Raw genomic sequence first — 17,968 nt, 5'->3', positions numbered from 1 at the left:
TTGACAACAAAATTTCCCCATTGGGGACAATAAAGGTTTTCAATCAATCAATCAATCAAACCATCCTTCCTGTCATCCCTTCTCTCTCTCTCACCCATCCTTCCTGTCATCCCTTCTCTCTCTCTCAGCCGTCCTTCCTGTCTAAATCACTCTACTGTCTCTATCAATAAAAAAGATAAATATGAGTGGGACTTCCAACTTTAAGGAAAAAAGCAAACACATTATACAATAATACAATAATACACATTGTATTCTGTTCCTACCTGGAGGTTGGAGATCCCCACAGCAGCGATCATCCCGAACATGACCAGGAACATGCCTCCGATGACGGGGTCGGGGATGGTGATGAACACGGCGCCGAACTTCCCAAACAGGCCGAGGATGATCATCAGAAGACCCGCCGTCTGGAGGACCAGCCTGCTGCCCACCTGGCAACCAAGAGGCACAGAGACTCATCAGTCAATGGAGGAGGGCTACCAGCCAACCTGGCAACCAAGAGGCCACAGGGTTAGGGGAGATGGTTAGGGGTAGGGGAGGTTGTATGCATGTCCAGGGGGGGAGGGGGGTGGCAAGGTTAGGGGAGATGGTTAGGGGTAGGGGAGGTTGTATGCATGTCCAGGGGGGGGAGGGGGGTGGCAAGGTTAGGGGAGATGGTTAGGGGTAGGGGAGGTTGTATGCATGTCCAGGGGAGGGGGGGGTGGCAGGGTTAGGGGAGATGGTTAGGGGTAGGGGAGGTTGTATGCATGTCCAGGGGGGGAGGGGGGTGGCAGGGTTAGGGGAGATGGTTAGGGGTAGGGGAGGTTGTATGCATGTCCAGGCGAGGAGGGGGGGGGGGGGGGGGTGGCAGGGTTAGGGGAGATGGTTAGGGGTAGGGGAGGTTGTATATATGTCCAGGGGGGGAGGGGGGGTGGCAGGGTTAGGGGAGATGGTTAGGGGTAGGGGAGGTTGTATGCATGTCCAGGGGGGGAGGGGGGGGGGGGGCAGGGTTAGGGGAGATGGTTAGGGGTAGGGGAGGTTGTATGCATGTCCAGGGGGGAGGGGGGTGGCAGGGTTAGGGGAGATGGTTAGGGGTAGGGGAGGTTGTATGCGTGGGAGAACAGGTAGGTTTTGAGGTGGGATTTAAAAGTGGAGAGTGAGGGTGAGTCTCTGATTGGTTGAGGGAGAGAGTTCCAGAGGCGGGGTGCAGCTCGTGAAAAAGCACGGTCTCCCAAGCCTCTGAGTTTGGAGGGTGGGACAGTGAGGGGAACAGTGGATGAGGATGGGAGGGTACGGGGAGGGCGGTGGGGGAGAAGGAGGTCAGTCAGGTAAGGGGGGGCCAGGCTATGGAGGCTAATGTCGGGGGGGCTATCAGTCATGCATACAGTAGCAGCCTTATAAGGACCCAGACACACCATGGGAACGCAACTGAAAACTGTCAGGAATCTTAACGTCGTTAAAGAGCCTGGCATGGCCATGACTAAATATGTAGTGGTGTTTTTGGAAGATGTTCAACGTTTTTTGAGTTTGATCTGTGATTCTTTTAGGGGTGATCTGAATACTTGGTAGATGAGATCAATGACTTGTTGAAATACGAGCAGAGAGAGAGAGAGAGTGCTCTGTGGTGTCATAAACAGTATCAGAGAAGGTTAAGGGTGAGAGAGACATAGACAGCACTGCATATGATACAAAAGCACAAGACATATTTTCCCTTTGTGAATAAGGCATATACTGTATATGTATGTTAGGGTACATGTGGGAATACGGTACATGTGGGAAAACTAGGATTAGGGTTAGGTGCTAGGGGTAGGGTTAGGGTTAGGGGTAGGGGTAGGGTTAGGGTTAGGGGTAGGGGTAGGGTTAGGGTGAATCCCAATTCACCACTCTGGCTCCGTTTTCAGCCCTAATCTCCTTTTTGCGCGTTCACGTGTAGCCGTAGTGGCGTCCCAATTCATTACTCATTTAGGGTTAGGGTTACGATTAGGGTTAGGGTTGGCTCCAAACGGAGAAAATCTTGACCCTCGTTCGATTCGGAGCCATGAGACTCCCTTCCGGCATGCATTGCGAAACATCTACAGAAATGTTATTTTCGCTCTCGTAATACGGAAGCGAGCCTGAAATGTCATTTACTTTTTCTGGAATTACTTGTAATTAAAGACTTGAAAAAATATGATAACCATCGTATTATCTTAGTTTAATGTCATTTCAATGCATCATAGACCTTTTCTTTACAACAAGCATAACAAAAAAAGATCGCTATTATGCCGCTATTGTGCCTATGCAGGAGAGCCCCATTGAAGCGTCAAGCACAGCCATCCCATAATATAATATATTATATAATAATATAAGGAGCGCGATTCACATCGAGATGTGCATTCCTGTTTAGAAATAAAAGATTACCTTTGGCGTTTGACAGCGGATGATGATAGACATATTTAATGTGAAGTTATCTATCTAACGTTAGGCTGATGTGTGCATGATAGACGCGCATGACATATTTCCATGTTTTATTTACAGCTATGGCACGAATTAAACCAAAACAACCCGCAATCCTATCCGAGCAGTTGTTATTATGTAATATTGTTGATGGGTTAAATAATTTAATGTTATTTCAATGCATTATAGACCTTTTCTTTACAACAAGCATAACAACAAAATCGCTGTTATGCCGAGGTGCTTAACATAGAAAGTTCCACAGTCCAGCGCGCTTGGGACAGCGGGCAGGACACCGGAGCGCGTTTGTCACAGGCTGACAGTCACCGTGTTCTCCCCCCCCCCTTGGTGGTATATGACGCTATAGTTGTTATTATACCAAAACAACCGGCAATCTAATCCGAGCAGTTGTTATTATGTACTATGATATATGTAGTTAATTAATGCAGTGGACAGCGGCTGTTTCTCCAGCATTCCTGTCACATCGGATTTCGTAACGTCATAAAATTACATATGTAAGTCATGCATTTTTCCATGTTTCCCTTTGATGGCATATGACGCCGTAAATGTAACTAAAGTTCAGCCTCAAAGTTGTTGCACTGTTGTCCTAAATCAAGCAGGGTTGGGCCGTGTTAGTACCTGGATGGGAGACCGCCTGCTGTAAGCTTTTCGTTCCTCCGCGTTACCGAGGAGAGGCGCGTGCCGCGGCCGAGGAGAGTGTACTCTTTCCGGATAGACATTTATGCATGCTCTCGGGGTTCGAAACATAACTTCTCGGGGTGCCAGCGGGTTGGTTGATGGCTCAAAATGACCGTATACCGATGGTGAAGTTAGCAAAGTAATATTGTGTTTGTACCACCTTCATAGCCGGTGTTATTCACGGACAAACACGGTGCCCGGAGGCACCCTTTGCGGTTTAATAGCTGTGGTTTACCGTGGGTTAGGATAACAATTCAAACGTGTCCGGATAGGGGAGAGGACAGGGAATCTGAAACCATTTGAATGGTGTCGATACGACACAAATCCCGGGTAGAACTTCTCTCCCCCATGATAATGAAGCATTATTATTTTTTATTTGATGACGTTTGATCGATTGATAGCGTTCAAGTTCATTCAAGTTGTGAATGAATCGCGAGCGTCAATGCTTTTCTACGATACTACGTGTAATGTCACTTGGACATAGAATAATAAGACACTTGAGTCTGGGTTCAACAAAGGTATAACCACCTGTCAGTCACCTACTGGTATATCACGAACTCTCTCTAAGGCGCATGCGCTGTCCTGACTATGAATTAACCCATTCATTACACTACGGATGACGTCATGAAGGGTTGTCCCATTTCCCACGGGGAACCACTACGACTCTGGCTCCAAAACGAGTGACTCCAAAACGAGCCGAAGTGGTAAAAAAGAGAATCGGGATTGGGCCTTAGTGTTAGGGTTAGGGGTTAGGGTTAGGGTTAGGGGTAGGGGTAGGGGTAGGGTTAGGGTTAGGGGTAGGGTTGGGGTTAGGGTTAGGGGTAGGGTTAGGTGCTAGGGTGTTAGGGTTAGGGGTAGGGTTAGGTGCTAGAGTGTTAGGGTTAGGGGTAGACATGCCAATCGACGTTTTATGCTTCCATGTCCCCAGAAATGCAGACATAAACGCGACATATTCCCACATGTACCGTAACATACAGTGGGGGAAATAAGTATTGAACACATCAACATGTTGTCCAGTAAATGTCATATTCCAATGAGCCTATTCAAGTGACATTTGCACCAGACTTCTTTGGTATTAACTCAAACAACCCAGACACAAAAATCTAAACATTAAAGTCCATATGTAAATAAAGTAAATAAATTTTTTTTTCCTGTTTCATTCCACTTTATTACACATAACTTTATTTACATAATGGACTCTAATGTTGTGTAGATTTTATGTCTCTCTCCGTTTTGTTTTTGTTTTGTTTCTCTTGTGTGTCTTCTATTAGTAGTTTGTTGTGAGCTTGTGATGTGGGTATCAATGTGTGTCTGTCTTTCTCGCTGGATGTATGGGGCACTTAGGTGGCGTAGCTCGTGAAGCGTTGACCATGTAACCGCAGGGTTCCCAGTTCGATTCCGTCCATGGACATATCCTGCATGTCATCCCTTCTCTCTCTCTCTCTCATCCATCTTTCCTGTCTAAATTTCTATTGTCACTGTCAATAAGAAAAATATGAGTGGGACTGCCCCACTCAGAATAAATAACAACAAAATACAACGGTATAGAGGGTGGTTAAATAAAGGTTAAATAAAGGTTAAATAAAGGTTAAAGGTATAGAGGGGGGGTGGGTACCTTGGTGATGCCCAGAGCAGCGATGTTCTGGCTGTAGGAGGTGGTGCCGTTCCCGCTCCCCCACAGCGCCGCCAGCACGCAGCCCACCCCCTCCACGGCGATGCCCCGGTTGATGGCGTGGGTGGGCGGGGGCGGCGCCCCGGAGAGGCGGGCGCAGGCGTAGTAGTCCCCGATGGACTCCATGGTGCCGGCCAGGACGCCCGCCATCATGCCCAGCACGGACGACACGCTGACCGTGGGCACGCCCCACTGGCCTGTGGGTAATACAGGTGTTACACACGCTGGCGGAGAGACAGACAGACAGACAGACAGACAGACACACACATGACAGACAGACAGACAGACAGACAGACAGACAGACACACACATGACAGACAGACAGACAGACAGACAGACACACACATGACAGACAGACAGACACACAGACAGACAGACAGACACAGACACACAGACACACAGACACACACACACACACACACACACACACACACTTTAAATGCTTTATTTATGTCCACATAAATACCAAGTGCATTAAGGACACAAACTGTTTAGCCTTTCTCTGGGAGATGTGGGCCATCTGAACCTAACCACCAGCTTGTGAACATGACACACACACACACACACACTTTCAAAGCAAAAATGTGCATTCCTCGATATAACATTTTAGCAACACTATATACGCAATATCTGACTAAATAACGAATTTTCTTACTATTATTGTTATGGTTAGGTTATGTTTTTTTTAATGTGTTTTTCATTTGAAATACGACCACTCATTTGTTTAATGAAGTCCTGCATTTACAGTGTCATCCACAAGTGTTGGAAAGAGTAAACATGTTGTCTTCGTTTAGCTCTGAAGTCAGTCACGTACTATTCCTAGAAATCCTCAGCTTTAATTCAATGTATATTTTTCACAAGAACCAGTAGTGTCGTATTGGGACATTACTTGACAGGTGTTTCTGGTTAGTCAAGTCTGTTTCATCACATAGGTTGTTCAGGCATAACAGAACTGTCATAGACATGTATAGAGCATTAATTCTATCCTTTACATCTCCCTTTGAAGTCTGTTATTGGTTTCTGTCAACATGAAGACCAAAGTGTTGTCACTGCAAGTCGAGGAAGCCGTTGTTGGGTTGAGAAATCATAAAGGAACTATCATAACCATATGCAAAACCTTAGGTTAGGCTTGCCAACAACAACAGTAGTTTCGAACATCATCCATCATTAGCAGACGCTTTCATCCAAAGCGCCTTACAATTAAGATCAAGTAAACGTATGAGGTGGATGACAGAAGAATGTTCACCATAATGAATGAACTGTCCCGCAGATCTTCAGAAGGTAGACGTGAATGTGTCAGGAGACTTCACTAGCGGGACCACAGAGGCACCGCCAGGTGTAAACCAACTGCCAGAAATACCCCAGCATACCCCCTCATATGGACTGCACTTATATAGCTATGCCTTTATCCAAAGCTCTTTACAACGGCCTCTCATTCACCCATTCACACACACATTCACACACCAATGGAGGCAAGCTGCCATGCAAGGCGCCGGCCCGCTCACTGGGAGCAATTTGGGGTTCAGTGTCTTGCCCAAGGACACTTTGACATGTGGCCAGCCGAGGCTCAAACCACCGATCTGTCATCTGAAGTGTACAGAAATCTGTTGTCTGCTGAAGTACGAGAAAATTATTTGTATATATATACAGTACCAATTGAATGGGAAAGTGCGTCCAAACGTTTGACTGGTTCTGTATAACCTTGAGAAACCTGAGGCCTATTGGAACATTTAACTTTTTGTCCACAACCAAAGAAGGAATGTTTGGAGGAAAAAGGGTGAAGCATTTGTAGAGAAGAACACCTTGCCAACTGTTAAGCATGGAGGTGGATCCATTTTGCTTTGGGGTTGTGTAGCAGCTGGGGGCACAGGCAATATTGTGCGGGTGGAAGTAAGAATGGATTCCACCAAATATCAAGACATTCTAGAGGCTGATGTTCGAAGGTCAGTCCTGAAATTGAATTCCAGCAAGACAAAGACCCGAAGTATACCTCAAAATCAACCATGAAGTACCTCCAGGAAAGACGGATGAAGGTTTTGGACCGGCCATCACAGTCCCCAGACTTGAATAATGTTGAAAATCTGTGGAGAGATCTCAAACATGCCGTGCAAGAAGGCCAAAGAATATTTCTAAGCTAGAGGTGTTCTGCCAGGAAGAATGGGGGAAAATTCCCCAAAACAAGAACTGAAAGACTCTTAGCTGGCTACAGGAAGCGTTTGCAAGCTGTTATAGTTGCCCGAGAAGGAGTTACAAAGTACTAGCTGACAGGGTTCCCAAACTTTTGCACAAGGCCTTTTTCCTTGTTTTATTATTTTGAAACTGTAAAAAGTAAAAAAAAAAAAAAAATCTTGCTTTAAAATGTGAAGAAATGTGTCATGTTTAACTTTGTACCATTTAGAGGTTAGGTTTGCTTCTTTTCACTTAGATATTCATTGTAAACGGCATTTTGACTAGGCCCAAATGTTTGAACTCCACTGTATGATTGAATGAATCGTTTAATGACCAGACGACCTAGGTCGGTGGAATTTGTTTTCGGTACAGGTGGAAAGCTCAATACAGCAGTGTCAAAAAAACATACACACATTACACACATTGCACATAACTATCACATGGACATGTACACACATAACCACAAGACAAGAACATATTTACAACAAAAAGTGCAGTACGTGGGTAGTACAGGGTTAGTGCAGTGAGTCAGGTGTTGAGAGTCCTTATAGCAGAAAAAACTGTTTTTGAAACGGGATGTTTTGGTGGCCAGGGATCGCTAGCGCTGTCCAGAGGGCAACAGTTGAAACAGGTGGTGAGCAGGGTGGGAGGGGTCAGAGATAATTTTATGTGCTCTATTTGTGGTGCGTTTGAGATACAGTGATTCAACTGATGGGAGAGGGGTGCCGATGATCTTGGATGATTTCCTTACTATTTGCTGTAGTTTCCTTTTTGATTTACTGTCCGAGCTGCCGTACCAAACTGTGATAGATGAGGTGAGTATGCTCTCAATGATGGCGGTGTAGAACTGAAGGAGGAGTTTTTGTTTTACTTTGAATTTGTTGAGCTGTCTGAGAAAGAATAGTCGTTGGTGGGCTTTTTTGGTGATGAAGTCTGTGTTGGTGTTCCATTTGAGGGAGTTACTGATGTGAGTGGCAAGGAATTTGAAGGAGTCCGTTATGGTTATGGGTTCTCCAAGGATGTTGATGTTTTTTTTTTTGGGGGGGGGGGGCTGTGCCTGAAGTCTACGATGAGTTCTTGTGTCTTTGATGAGTTGAGCTGGAGGTTGTTGTTGAGGCACCAAGTGACTGCTTGGGCTATCTGCTCGCGGTAATGGTCTTCATTATTATTTGTTATGAGTCCGATTATGGTTGTGTCATCTGCATATTTCAGAATGGTGACTGAGCTGTGGAGGGATATCAGGTGGTTGGTGTAGAGGGAGAAAAGCCAGGGTGAGAGGACGCAGCCCTGGGGGGCGCCTGTGATGAGGGTATATTAACCCCCCCCAAAATAACTAAATAGTAATTATTCTTCCTTCTTCTAGCACTGTGACTGCCAATGGCCCCTGGCCCAGCAGAGATGAGTTTTCTTGTGGTGACTGACTGTCTAGATGATTCACTTCCTTATTATAGACATACTGTATTTGTAGTTGTTGTAAGTTGCTTTGGGTAAAGATGTCTGCTAAATGCAAACATGTCAATGTAAATTATAATAAATATCTATATTTAAAGCTGAGAATCTCTACTTTGATGCATATCATTACATATCATTACATATCATTACATAGTCATTGTTTGCTTTCAAATCCAAACTATCAGAGTACAGAGCTAAAAGAAAACAAAATGCTTCTTCTTTCCAAACTCTTATTCCCCCATATGCTTTCTTGTTCTAAGCACATTATTTTCATTATTATGATTATTATTGTTATTATTATACTTATTATAATGATTAAGCACTTTGAGCTGCATTTCTTGTATGAAAGGTGCTATATAAATAAAGCTTTACTTACTTGCTTACTTACTATTATTATTATCATTATTACTATTATTATTACCATTATTATCATTATTATCATTATTGTTATTATTATTGTTATTATTGTTATTATTATTATTATTATTATTATTATTATTATTATTATTATTATTATTATTATCATTATTATTATTATTGTTATTATTATTATTATTATTGTTATTATTATTATTATTATTATTATTATTGTTATTATTAGATCATTATAGCCCCTGTCTTTCTATATAACATTGGGAAGGACCTCCAGTATTACCTACAGCTCAAGTGCATCTTTATGCAGACGACACAAACGTTTACTAGTGGCCTCTTCTCTGAGCCAGGCTGTTGATGAGCTCCAGACTGCCTTTAAACATCTGCAGGCTTCACTGTCCGGTCTAAAGGTGCTTCTCAACGCTAAGAAAACCACATTTATGATCTTTACCAGAGCTCGCCCCTACATTTTAGATTCTGTTAACATTCACACCTTGTGTGAGGAGGAGGAGTGTCAGTTGAAATTGAGTGTCATCCTATAAGCACCTGGGTATCTGGGTGGATGACAGGCTCTCTTTCATAGTGCACATCATGAACCTTTTAAAGAAACTAAGGTCAGGCTGGGTTTTTACTATCGAAACAAAGCCTCAACTTAGCAGCTAGGAAAACACTTGTTCAGGCTACGTTCTTAAGTCTTCTAGACTACGGGGACATTATACACATGCATGCTGCCTCCTCCACACTCTACATTTTTACATTTTTGGCATTTAGCAGACGCCTTATTCCAAAGCGACTTACAATCAATACATTTGAATTCTAAGCATGTGAATCATCAGTCCACCATTCGTGGCAGGAAGAGTAATCTAGCTCGGGCCCGGGGCCACTGATAGAAGGAGAAACCTTCTTCTACCACCTTCTTCTAAAACTTTTTTTTTTTTTTTTGGGGGGGGGGGAATACTGGAGGAACAGAGAAACAGTAAGGGGGGCAATAGAAGTTCTTAGGGACACAGTAGAGGGGAAAGCGGGTGTCTTTAGGAGACGTAGTGGTGAGGGTCAGAAGATGTCTCAGGAGGAGCAGTTAACCTGAAGAGATGGAGGTCTTCAGTCTACGACGGAAGATGGGTAGTGACTCTGCCGTTCTGACAGCCGTGGGGAGCTCATTCCACCAGCGGGGAGCCAGAGTTGTGAAGAGACGTGATCGGGCAGCACGACTGCTGTGCAGAGGTGGTGAGGCCAGTCGGCCAGCCGAGGTGGAGCAGCGGAGTGAGCGGGCTGGAGAGAGACTCTGCTGTCTAGACTCTGTATATCACAGCTCTCTACGTTTCATATCCAACTCATTATCCTGTACACATCACTGTGTACTTTATGACCTGGGGCCTCATTTATAGAAAGTACTTTGGATCAAATTTGATCTTACCCGTGTCGTACGTAGAAAACCACGTCAAAGTAGTGATTTATACAATTTTCAACGTGAGTCAATTTGACCGTAGAAATGATCAGGTCTTGACTTGACGTACGCACATTACCTACTGGTTATGCAGAGTTATTACAGGCATGTGAGCCGCACTCGAACACGTTAATGCCTACTGTAATTCATGCGAAGTGAAAGTGGCTCGTAATAAAATTAACGATGTTGTTATCAGCCGAGAAAATTAGTTTAATTCAAGATTTAAAAGGAACTGATGTTTATGATTGTATTTCAGTCTTCCTTTATATGCCATTAGGCTATTGTATGGTGTAATCATTCTAAATTGAGGTGTGATAAAGTCGGGTATATCCCAGCCCTCCTTCAGCCGCATGATGTGATCGGGGGAATTCGGGGGCGAGCGTTTGCGACCGCGCGTCTATTTCTGATAAAAGACAGTCGATCTCCTCCTTAGTAAAGTTTTTCTTCTTTCGTTTGTCTACCATCGTGTGAACTCGTCAAAGGTGCTGCACAACACCTCAATCAAGCCTATTTTATAACACTTGGCTTAATTCAGCCGCTATAATTCAGCCGCTATCACAGGGCGTAAATACAAAGCTCATTCACCTGCGTTAAATTTCAAGTATATTATCCTTACCTGGGTATGGGATATGAAACCAGGTGGTCTTACCTGGGTATGGGATATGAAACCAGGTGATGTTACCTGGGTATGGGATATGAAACCAGGTGGTCTTACCTGGGTATGGGATATGAAACCAGGTGGTCTTACCTGGGTATGGGATATGAAACCAGGTGGTCTTACCTGGGTATGGGATATGAAACCAGGTGATGTTACCTGGGTATGGGATATGAAACCAGGTGGTCTTACCTGGGTATGGGATATGAAACCAGGTGGTCTTACCTGGGTATGGGATATGAAACCAGGTGGTCTTACCTGGGTATGGGATATGAAACCAGGTGATGTTACCTGGGTATGGGATATGAAACCACGGGGCGCTAGTGATGGCACCCAGGTTGATGTCTGTCCTGGCAGCGTAGCCGTACTCGTCAGGTTTGGACGGCAGGGCGTTGAAGCAGGTGAGCAGGAAGCAGACCAGCCAGGCGCCACACATCCCAAACAACGCCTGGGGGCGGGTCCAGAGAACAGAGGGTTTCTACAACAGCATGTTTGGATACTGGATTCTGATTGGCTAGCAACAGTGGTAAATATCCCAACAACCCACAGTTCAGACCGCATTTCCAGTATCAATGAATGCGCCTCCCAATCAATCTGATTAAGAACACCTGTGCTGACCTACAATGCAATGGTTGATCTGGTTTATGGGACTATATTCTGCGGCGGAAGGATATATGTGTATTCTGAAACGATTAATGATTGTAAATACATGAATTTAATGTTACAACTGTGTATTTATGTTTTATATTATGTGGTGGCTGTTGTAGAAAAGAAATGTACTATTCGAGGGCGGGGGTTGTGGACTCATTTACCACTGTACAGGGTTTTCCCCAAAACAACCACAACCCTGTACCAGTGGTAAACGAGTCCACAACCCCCTTCCTCTCATGGTAAATTGCTTCCGTAGATACCCTTAAACTACCCTAGTGCTAAATGGCAGTGATAAAGTAGTAGCAATCAAGGAATGATATCATAATATGATGAAGAACCTTCAATTTCAATGTCAGTTTATTTAAGAAGGGACAATGCATATCAATTAACAACAAGTGTAAATATGCCAGATTTAGCCAGGAGGCTAATTTTCATCTGTAGTTGTTTCTTAGCGTTAGGGTTCAGCAGACGCTTTATTCCAAAGCGACTTACAATCGATACATTTGACTAAGCAGGTGAGTCATCAGTCCACCAGTCGTAGCAGGAAGAGTAATCTAGCTCAGGCCCGGGGCCATTGGCAGTCTCCGTGATAGGGTGGCACAGACAGAGAGTTGGTGGTATGCTAAAAATAGCACTTACTGGGTACATCACTGGACTGTGCACTGCTATGTTTTGCAACAGGGCTAATGGGTCGTCGTTGGCTTGAAACGCCATTCCCACATGACCACTCTGTCACATGTCATGGTTTCAGATGAACAGATTGGCTGATTGTTTTGATGTAGACATTTGAGAGACACTTTATGTTGTGTTGGACCTGGACCTAAGAGCCAACATGACGTGACAGAAATAATATAGCCTGCAGTACGCTAGTAGTGAATTGGATATGAAACGTAAAGAGCTATGATGTCCCCAGAACACTTAAGAATGTCATAATAATAATAATAATAATAATAATAATAATACATTACACTTATATAGCGCTTTTCTAGACACTCAAAGACGCTTTACAAACTGAAAAGATCGAGTAGTAATAATAAAAAGAAACAAAAAAATAAATAAAAGAAAGTAATACATTTTTAGATTACTACATTACAAGTCTAAGTGTCTTTGCAGGACAATCTGCTCTGTAAACTGCTACTACACCTAGTAGATTTCGGGCGGAGAAGCAGCGAACAAGCAACGCCAGCGTCCTCTCTCAACCGGCTTTTGAAAAAAAAAAATGTAGCCTGAACAAGAGTTTTCCTAGCTGCTAAATCGAGGCAGGCTTCATTTCAATAAGAAAAACCCAGCCTGACCTTTAGCTTCTAAACACCCTCAACCCTAACTTCTCGTATATTGTACTGTCATGTCCCACGTGCAAAGCACGGCATGTGCGCAGGTTAACAAACCTCCCACGGGCTTTAAGTGGGCCAACTTTACGCTTGAATACAACAACTTAGGCGAGCTTATTACATTCACTTTTTTTATTCAAACTATTTTACCGTAACCAGCGATAAATCAGCGCTCTTACAGGTGTTCATCTGATTGGCTGAAGGCTTCCACTGATCTCTTCTCTCCATCTGTCCACAGCTCTTTTGTTCTGGTATTTATTTCAGTTGCCTTTGGCTCGCAGAGCGCCTATTAATCATTGCTCCTGAAAGAATGTGTTTGTTTGTTTTTCCAAGTGTTCCAAGAGAGGGCACTTGAGGTGACGTTCCCATGACGACCCAGAGGTGTCGGACTCACAGGAGCAGAACAGGCCCTGTAGAGAGCCTCACCACTAACCATAACCCTAACCCTAACCCTAACCCTAAACCTAACCCTAACACTAACCCTAACCCTAACCCTAACCCACAGCAGAACAGGCCTGTAGAGGGTTAGGGTTAGGCTGCACCACTGTGGTGCACAGGACATAGGAACCTACTGTACCCTGGCAAAGCTGTGTGAAGGGCAGCGTATATCCCTGCCGTATTATGCGTTGTAATCTTGTATTAATGCATCACACAGCTCGTCATGAGGACATGTGGCCGCCTAATAATAATGTGGAACCGTTTCCTAATGATCCTGAGTTAGCAGCAATTTATTTCGAGTCAAAGAATTGGCGTATGGAAAGACTTTATAAGTGAATGAATCTGACAATAACACATTTAATAAAGGTTCATTCTCGCTTACGGCGAGGAACAACGCATTACGCCTCGTGCATTACGGAGCACTTTGAGCTGCAACGTTTGCAGGAAAAGCGCTATACACATAAAAGTTTGTATTATAATTATATTATTATTATTATTATGCCTGTGAAGTATTTTCAAGATGGCAATCATTCTAAACGTTGGCAACAAGCACCCAACAGGAAGAAGCACACACCTTCCTTAATTAGGGGGAAAAAACAGTTCATTGGAGAAAAAAAAAAAAACGGAAGTCACTGTCTCTCTAAACGGCCTCAGAATTCTCCTCTCCACAGACGAAGTGATTAATCCCCTAGGCGGGTGCTCTGGGAGAATATGGAATGTATGTTTGACACTGTTAAAAGGTGTGTTCTTTCCTCAAGAATGCAGTTTGCACATGACTAATCCATTACCGAGGGACAGGCTTAACCCTTCACCCATCTAATAACTCTTACTGAACCTTTCTGATATCTCCCTCAGGGCATCGGGACCCGGGGACACATGAGCTTATCCTGGCAACACGGAGGTTTAGGGGAAGGGGTCTATCTGGGCCCCAGGGCCCGCTGGGGGGGAAAAGAAACAACAAACAGAACTGCTGTCACAAAACAGTTTTGTTGTCTTCCCTCGCCCGTGCAAGCTGAGACCTGACACCCCCCCCCTGTGTTCACCTGGCTGACAGGTCAGGTTGTTGTGTTCCTGGTGAGGAATAGAAGCTGCTAGGATCCTCGTTAATAACCGAGCGGCGTAGAGGAAGACCCGAGGAGACGTCAACAGTGAGCTGTGGAGGATCAGATTCTGGTTCCTGTAATCGTGACGTTAGAATTATAAGGTTCTATCTCCATTGTGACGTTAGAATTATAAGGTTCTATCTCCATTGTGACGTTAGAATTATAAGGTTCTATCTCCATTGTGACGTTAGAATTATAAGGTTCTATCTCCATTGTGACGTTAGAATTATAAGGTTCTATCTCCGTTTAGAATGATAAGGTTCTATCTCCATTTAGAATTATAAGCTTCTATCTCCATTTTTGGTCAAAATTGAGTTTTTTTACATAATCTGATCCATTAGGTGTTTATTAATGCCTGTGTGGTGTTTATTTTTTGGGGGTTAGTAATTAATAAAATACAAAGGTTCCATCTCACAAAACATAATGGAATGTAAAAACTTTGACGCTCAATATCTCTGAACTACCCTAAACGGAGATAGAACCTTATAACTCACGTATTGTTAATGACCATAAAACAGATGGAACTATTCATAAATGTGTATAAGTAACTTGCTGGGTCTTACCAAACATCGCATAGGCTAGGTGCACATGTTTATTGTTTTATTGTTTTTATTTTAATTTTAAATTTGTAGCACTTTGAGATTTCCTTATGTAAAGTGCATTACAAATAAAATGTATTATTATTATTATTATTATTATTATTATTATTATTATTAATTCAGCCACCTACTATGAAGGGCTTATACAAACCCCCAATTTACATTTTTGGCATTTAGCAGACACCTTATTCCAAAGCGACTTACAATCGATACATTTGACTAAGCAAGTGAATCATCAATTCACCAGTCGTAGCAGGAAGAGTAATCTAGCTTTATATATAGACACTGGAGAACAGAGAAACAGTACAAGGGGGGGCAGTAGAAGTCATAGGGGACACAGTAAAGGGGAAAAGCGGGTGTCTCAGGAGACGCAGTGCTGGGGGGTAGTGGAACCCCCCCCCCAGAAAGTACACAAAGATTCGGCCTGAAACTAGTTACTACTATGTGTCATTTGTAACAGTTATGCAACAGTTTCGTGCGTTGTATGAATCACTCACTTATATAACACAAACAGGCTTCTCTCACAGAAGTGTGACACTCAGAACAGGCAGCACTTGTGGCCTGGGGTGGTCCAGTGGTCTAGCACCATGGCCTGGGGTGGTCCAGTGGTCTGGTACCATGGCCTGCGGTGGTCCAGTGGTCTAGCACCATGGCCTGGGGTGGTCCAGTGGTCTGGTACCATGTCCTGGGGTGGTCCAGTGGTCTAGCACCATGGCCTGGGGTGGTCCAGTGGTCTAGCACCATGGCCTGGGGTGGTCCAGTGGTCTAGCACCATGGCCTGCGGTGGTCCAGTGGTCTAGCACCATGGCCTGGGGTGGTCCAGTGGTCTGGTACCATGTCCTGGGGTGGTCCAGTGGTCTAGTACCATGGCCTGGGGTGGTCCAGTGGTCTAGCACCATGGCCTGGGGTGGTCCAGTGGTCTAGCACCATGGCCTGCGGTGGTCCAGTGGTCTAGCACCATGGCCTGGGGTGGTCCAGTGGTCTGGTACCATGTCCTGGGGTGGTCCAGTGGTCTAGCACCATGGCCTGGGGTGGTCCAGTGGTCTAGCACCATGGCCTGGGGTGGTCCAGTGGTCTAGCACCATGGCCTGGGGTGGTCCAGTGGTCTAGCACCGCGGTCTACAGTGCACACATATGCCCATGTTGGCATGGGTTAGAATCCGGCCCATGCCCTGCTGACATGCCCTCTCTCTCTCCCTTCTTCTCCTTACAGTCCTGTCTGTCTTCACTGTATCTGTCCAATACAATGTAAAATATGAAAGAAAAGAAAGAATAGTCAGCACTCACTGAGAACAGCTTGAAGAGAGGATACTGGAACACTTTCCACTTCTTGTCCTTGTAGGCGATCAGAGGCACGTTGACTCTGCTCAGGTACTGAGAGAACAGGAAGATCAGACCCACGGTCCTGCAGAGAGAGAGAGAGAGAGAAGAGGAGGATGAGATCCACCGTCCTGGAGAGAGAGAGAGAGAACAGGGGGATGAGACCCACGGTCCTGCAGAGAGAGAGAGAGAACAGGGAGATGAGACCCACCGTCCTGCAGAGAGAGAGAGAGAGAGAGAGAACAGGAGGAGAGATGCAGAGAGAGAGAGAGAACAGGAGGAGAGATGCAGAGAGAGAGAGAGAACAGGAGGAGAGATGCAGAGAGAGAGAGAGAGAGAGAGAACAACTGTCAATCACCACTGGCATCCATAACACTACAACAGCCATGAAGAATGTTATATCTTTGCACTCGGTCAAATTTCATGACCCTCCTTTCATTGTTTTTTTAAAAGTAATTTTTTCTGAGTGGGGCAGTCCCACTCATATTTGTCATTTTTTTATTGACAGTTACAGTGAAGATTTAGACAGGAAGGATGGGTGAGAGAGAGAAGGGATGACATGCAGGAGATGTCCCCCGCCGGAATCGAACCGGGGACCCGGCGGTTACATGGTCAGCGCTTAACCCGCTACGCCACCTAAACGCCCCAGGACCCCCCTTTCATGACTTGTCCTAGGTATGAGCGTTCTACCACCCAGCATCCTTACATTTTGAAAAGGCACGGCTGTTCTAGTGTTAAACGCAGCACTTAACAATCAATAGGCAGCAGCATTAACCAAAGTACTCGCTCTTGAGTGCAATTATGTCCAGGTCAATGTTTTTGTTCTGTCCAGTAAATGAACGTGTGAAGAGTGGCCTACTGTGGCCTCCACTCCAAACGTTTGGTTTTGAAATCAAACAATTACTAAAGTTAAATTCGAGATTCTCACAATGTATCTGTGGCTATTTCAGTAGATAATAATGGTCTCACCATTTTGAACAGTTTCTTCCCCAAAGCCACAGCCCTCCTCAATAACTCCTGGTCATCGCACCTTGCACTTTACATGTTCTTGTACTAAGTTGTACAGTATATTTATTAACTCGCATTGGTAATAATAATAATAATAACTTTAATTTATATAGCGCCTTTCAAAAAGCCCAAGGACGCTTTACAAGGGAATGATCGGACAAACAAAACAGAAAACAAACAAAACAAAACTGAAACATTGACTAGGAGCCAAAGGCCTTGGAGAACAGGTGGGTTTTGAGGGCTAGTTTGAAGGAGTCCAGGGTGGGGGCGTTGTGGATCACTATGGGGAGGGAGTTCCAGAGGGTAGGTGCAGCCACGCTGAAGGCTCTGTCCCCAAAGGTCCGTAGGTTGGTGCGGGGGGGTTGGACAGCAGGCCACCCTGCTGGTACTGTAGATACTGTGTGTCTTGAGTATTGTTGTGTTGTCGTCTTGTTGTTTACGTTAGACATTTTTAGCTATGTTTTTCTTTTGCCTAACTTAACAGCTTCCTTGACTTTTGTTGACAACTCTTTGGTCGTTGTGACTCCAAATGCAAAGCCTGGACCAAGAGTCAAGACATGGACACTTCTCCTCTGCCTGCTTCAATGATGTGACGGAACAGACCGCAAGATTCACCTTCCAGAAACACCTTTCAAGTCAATTG

The 17,968-nt window shown here is 44.6% G+C and overlaps 1 protein-coding gene across 1 annotated transcript in view; it reads right to left on the bottom strand.

The window, feature by feature from the left end:
* LOC308165026 (solute carrier family 23 member 1) overlaps positions 1–17,968 on the bottom strand; it is a gene marked incomplete at both ends in the record, with an annotated part of 88,126 nt that overhangs the window by 22,736 nt on the left and 47,422 nt on the right. Inside the window, 4 exons of the mRNA XM_080539127.1 lie at positions 264–428; positions 4,724–4,977; positions 11,167–11,323; positions 16,285–16,402. Of these exons, the coding sequence (XP_080395253.1) occupies positions 264–428; positions 4,724–4,977; positions 11,167–11,323; positions 16,285–16,402 (694 nt within the window). The remainder of the gene's footprint in view (positions 1–263; positions 429–4,723; positions 4,978–11,166; positions 11,324–16,284; positions 16,403–17,968) is intronic.

Source organism: Nansenia antarctica, assembly GCF_963989245.1.
Source record: "Nansenia antarctica genome assembly, chromosome: 9".
Taxonomy (NCBI): Eukaryota; Metazoa; Chordata; class Actinopteri; order Argentiniformes; family Microstomatidae; genus Nansenia; species Nansenia antarctica.
This window is presented reverse-complemented; position numbering and strand designations above follow the sequence as displayed.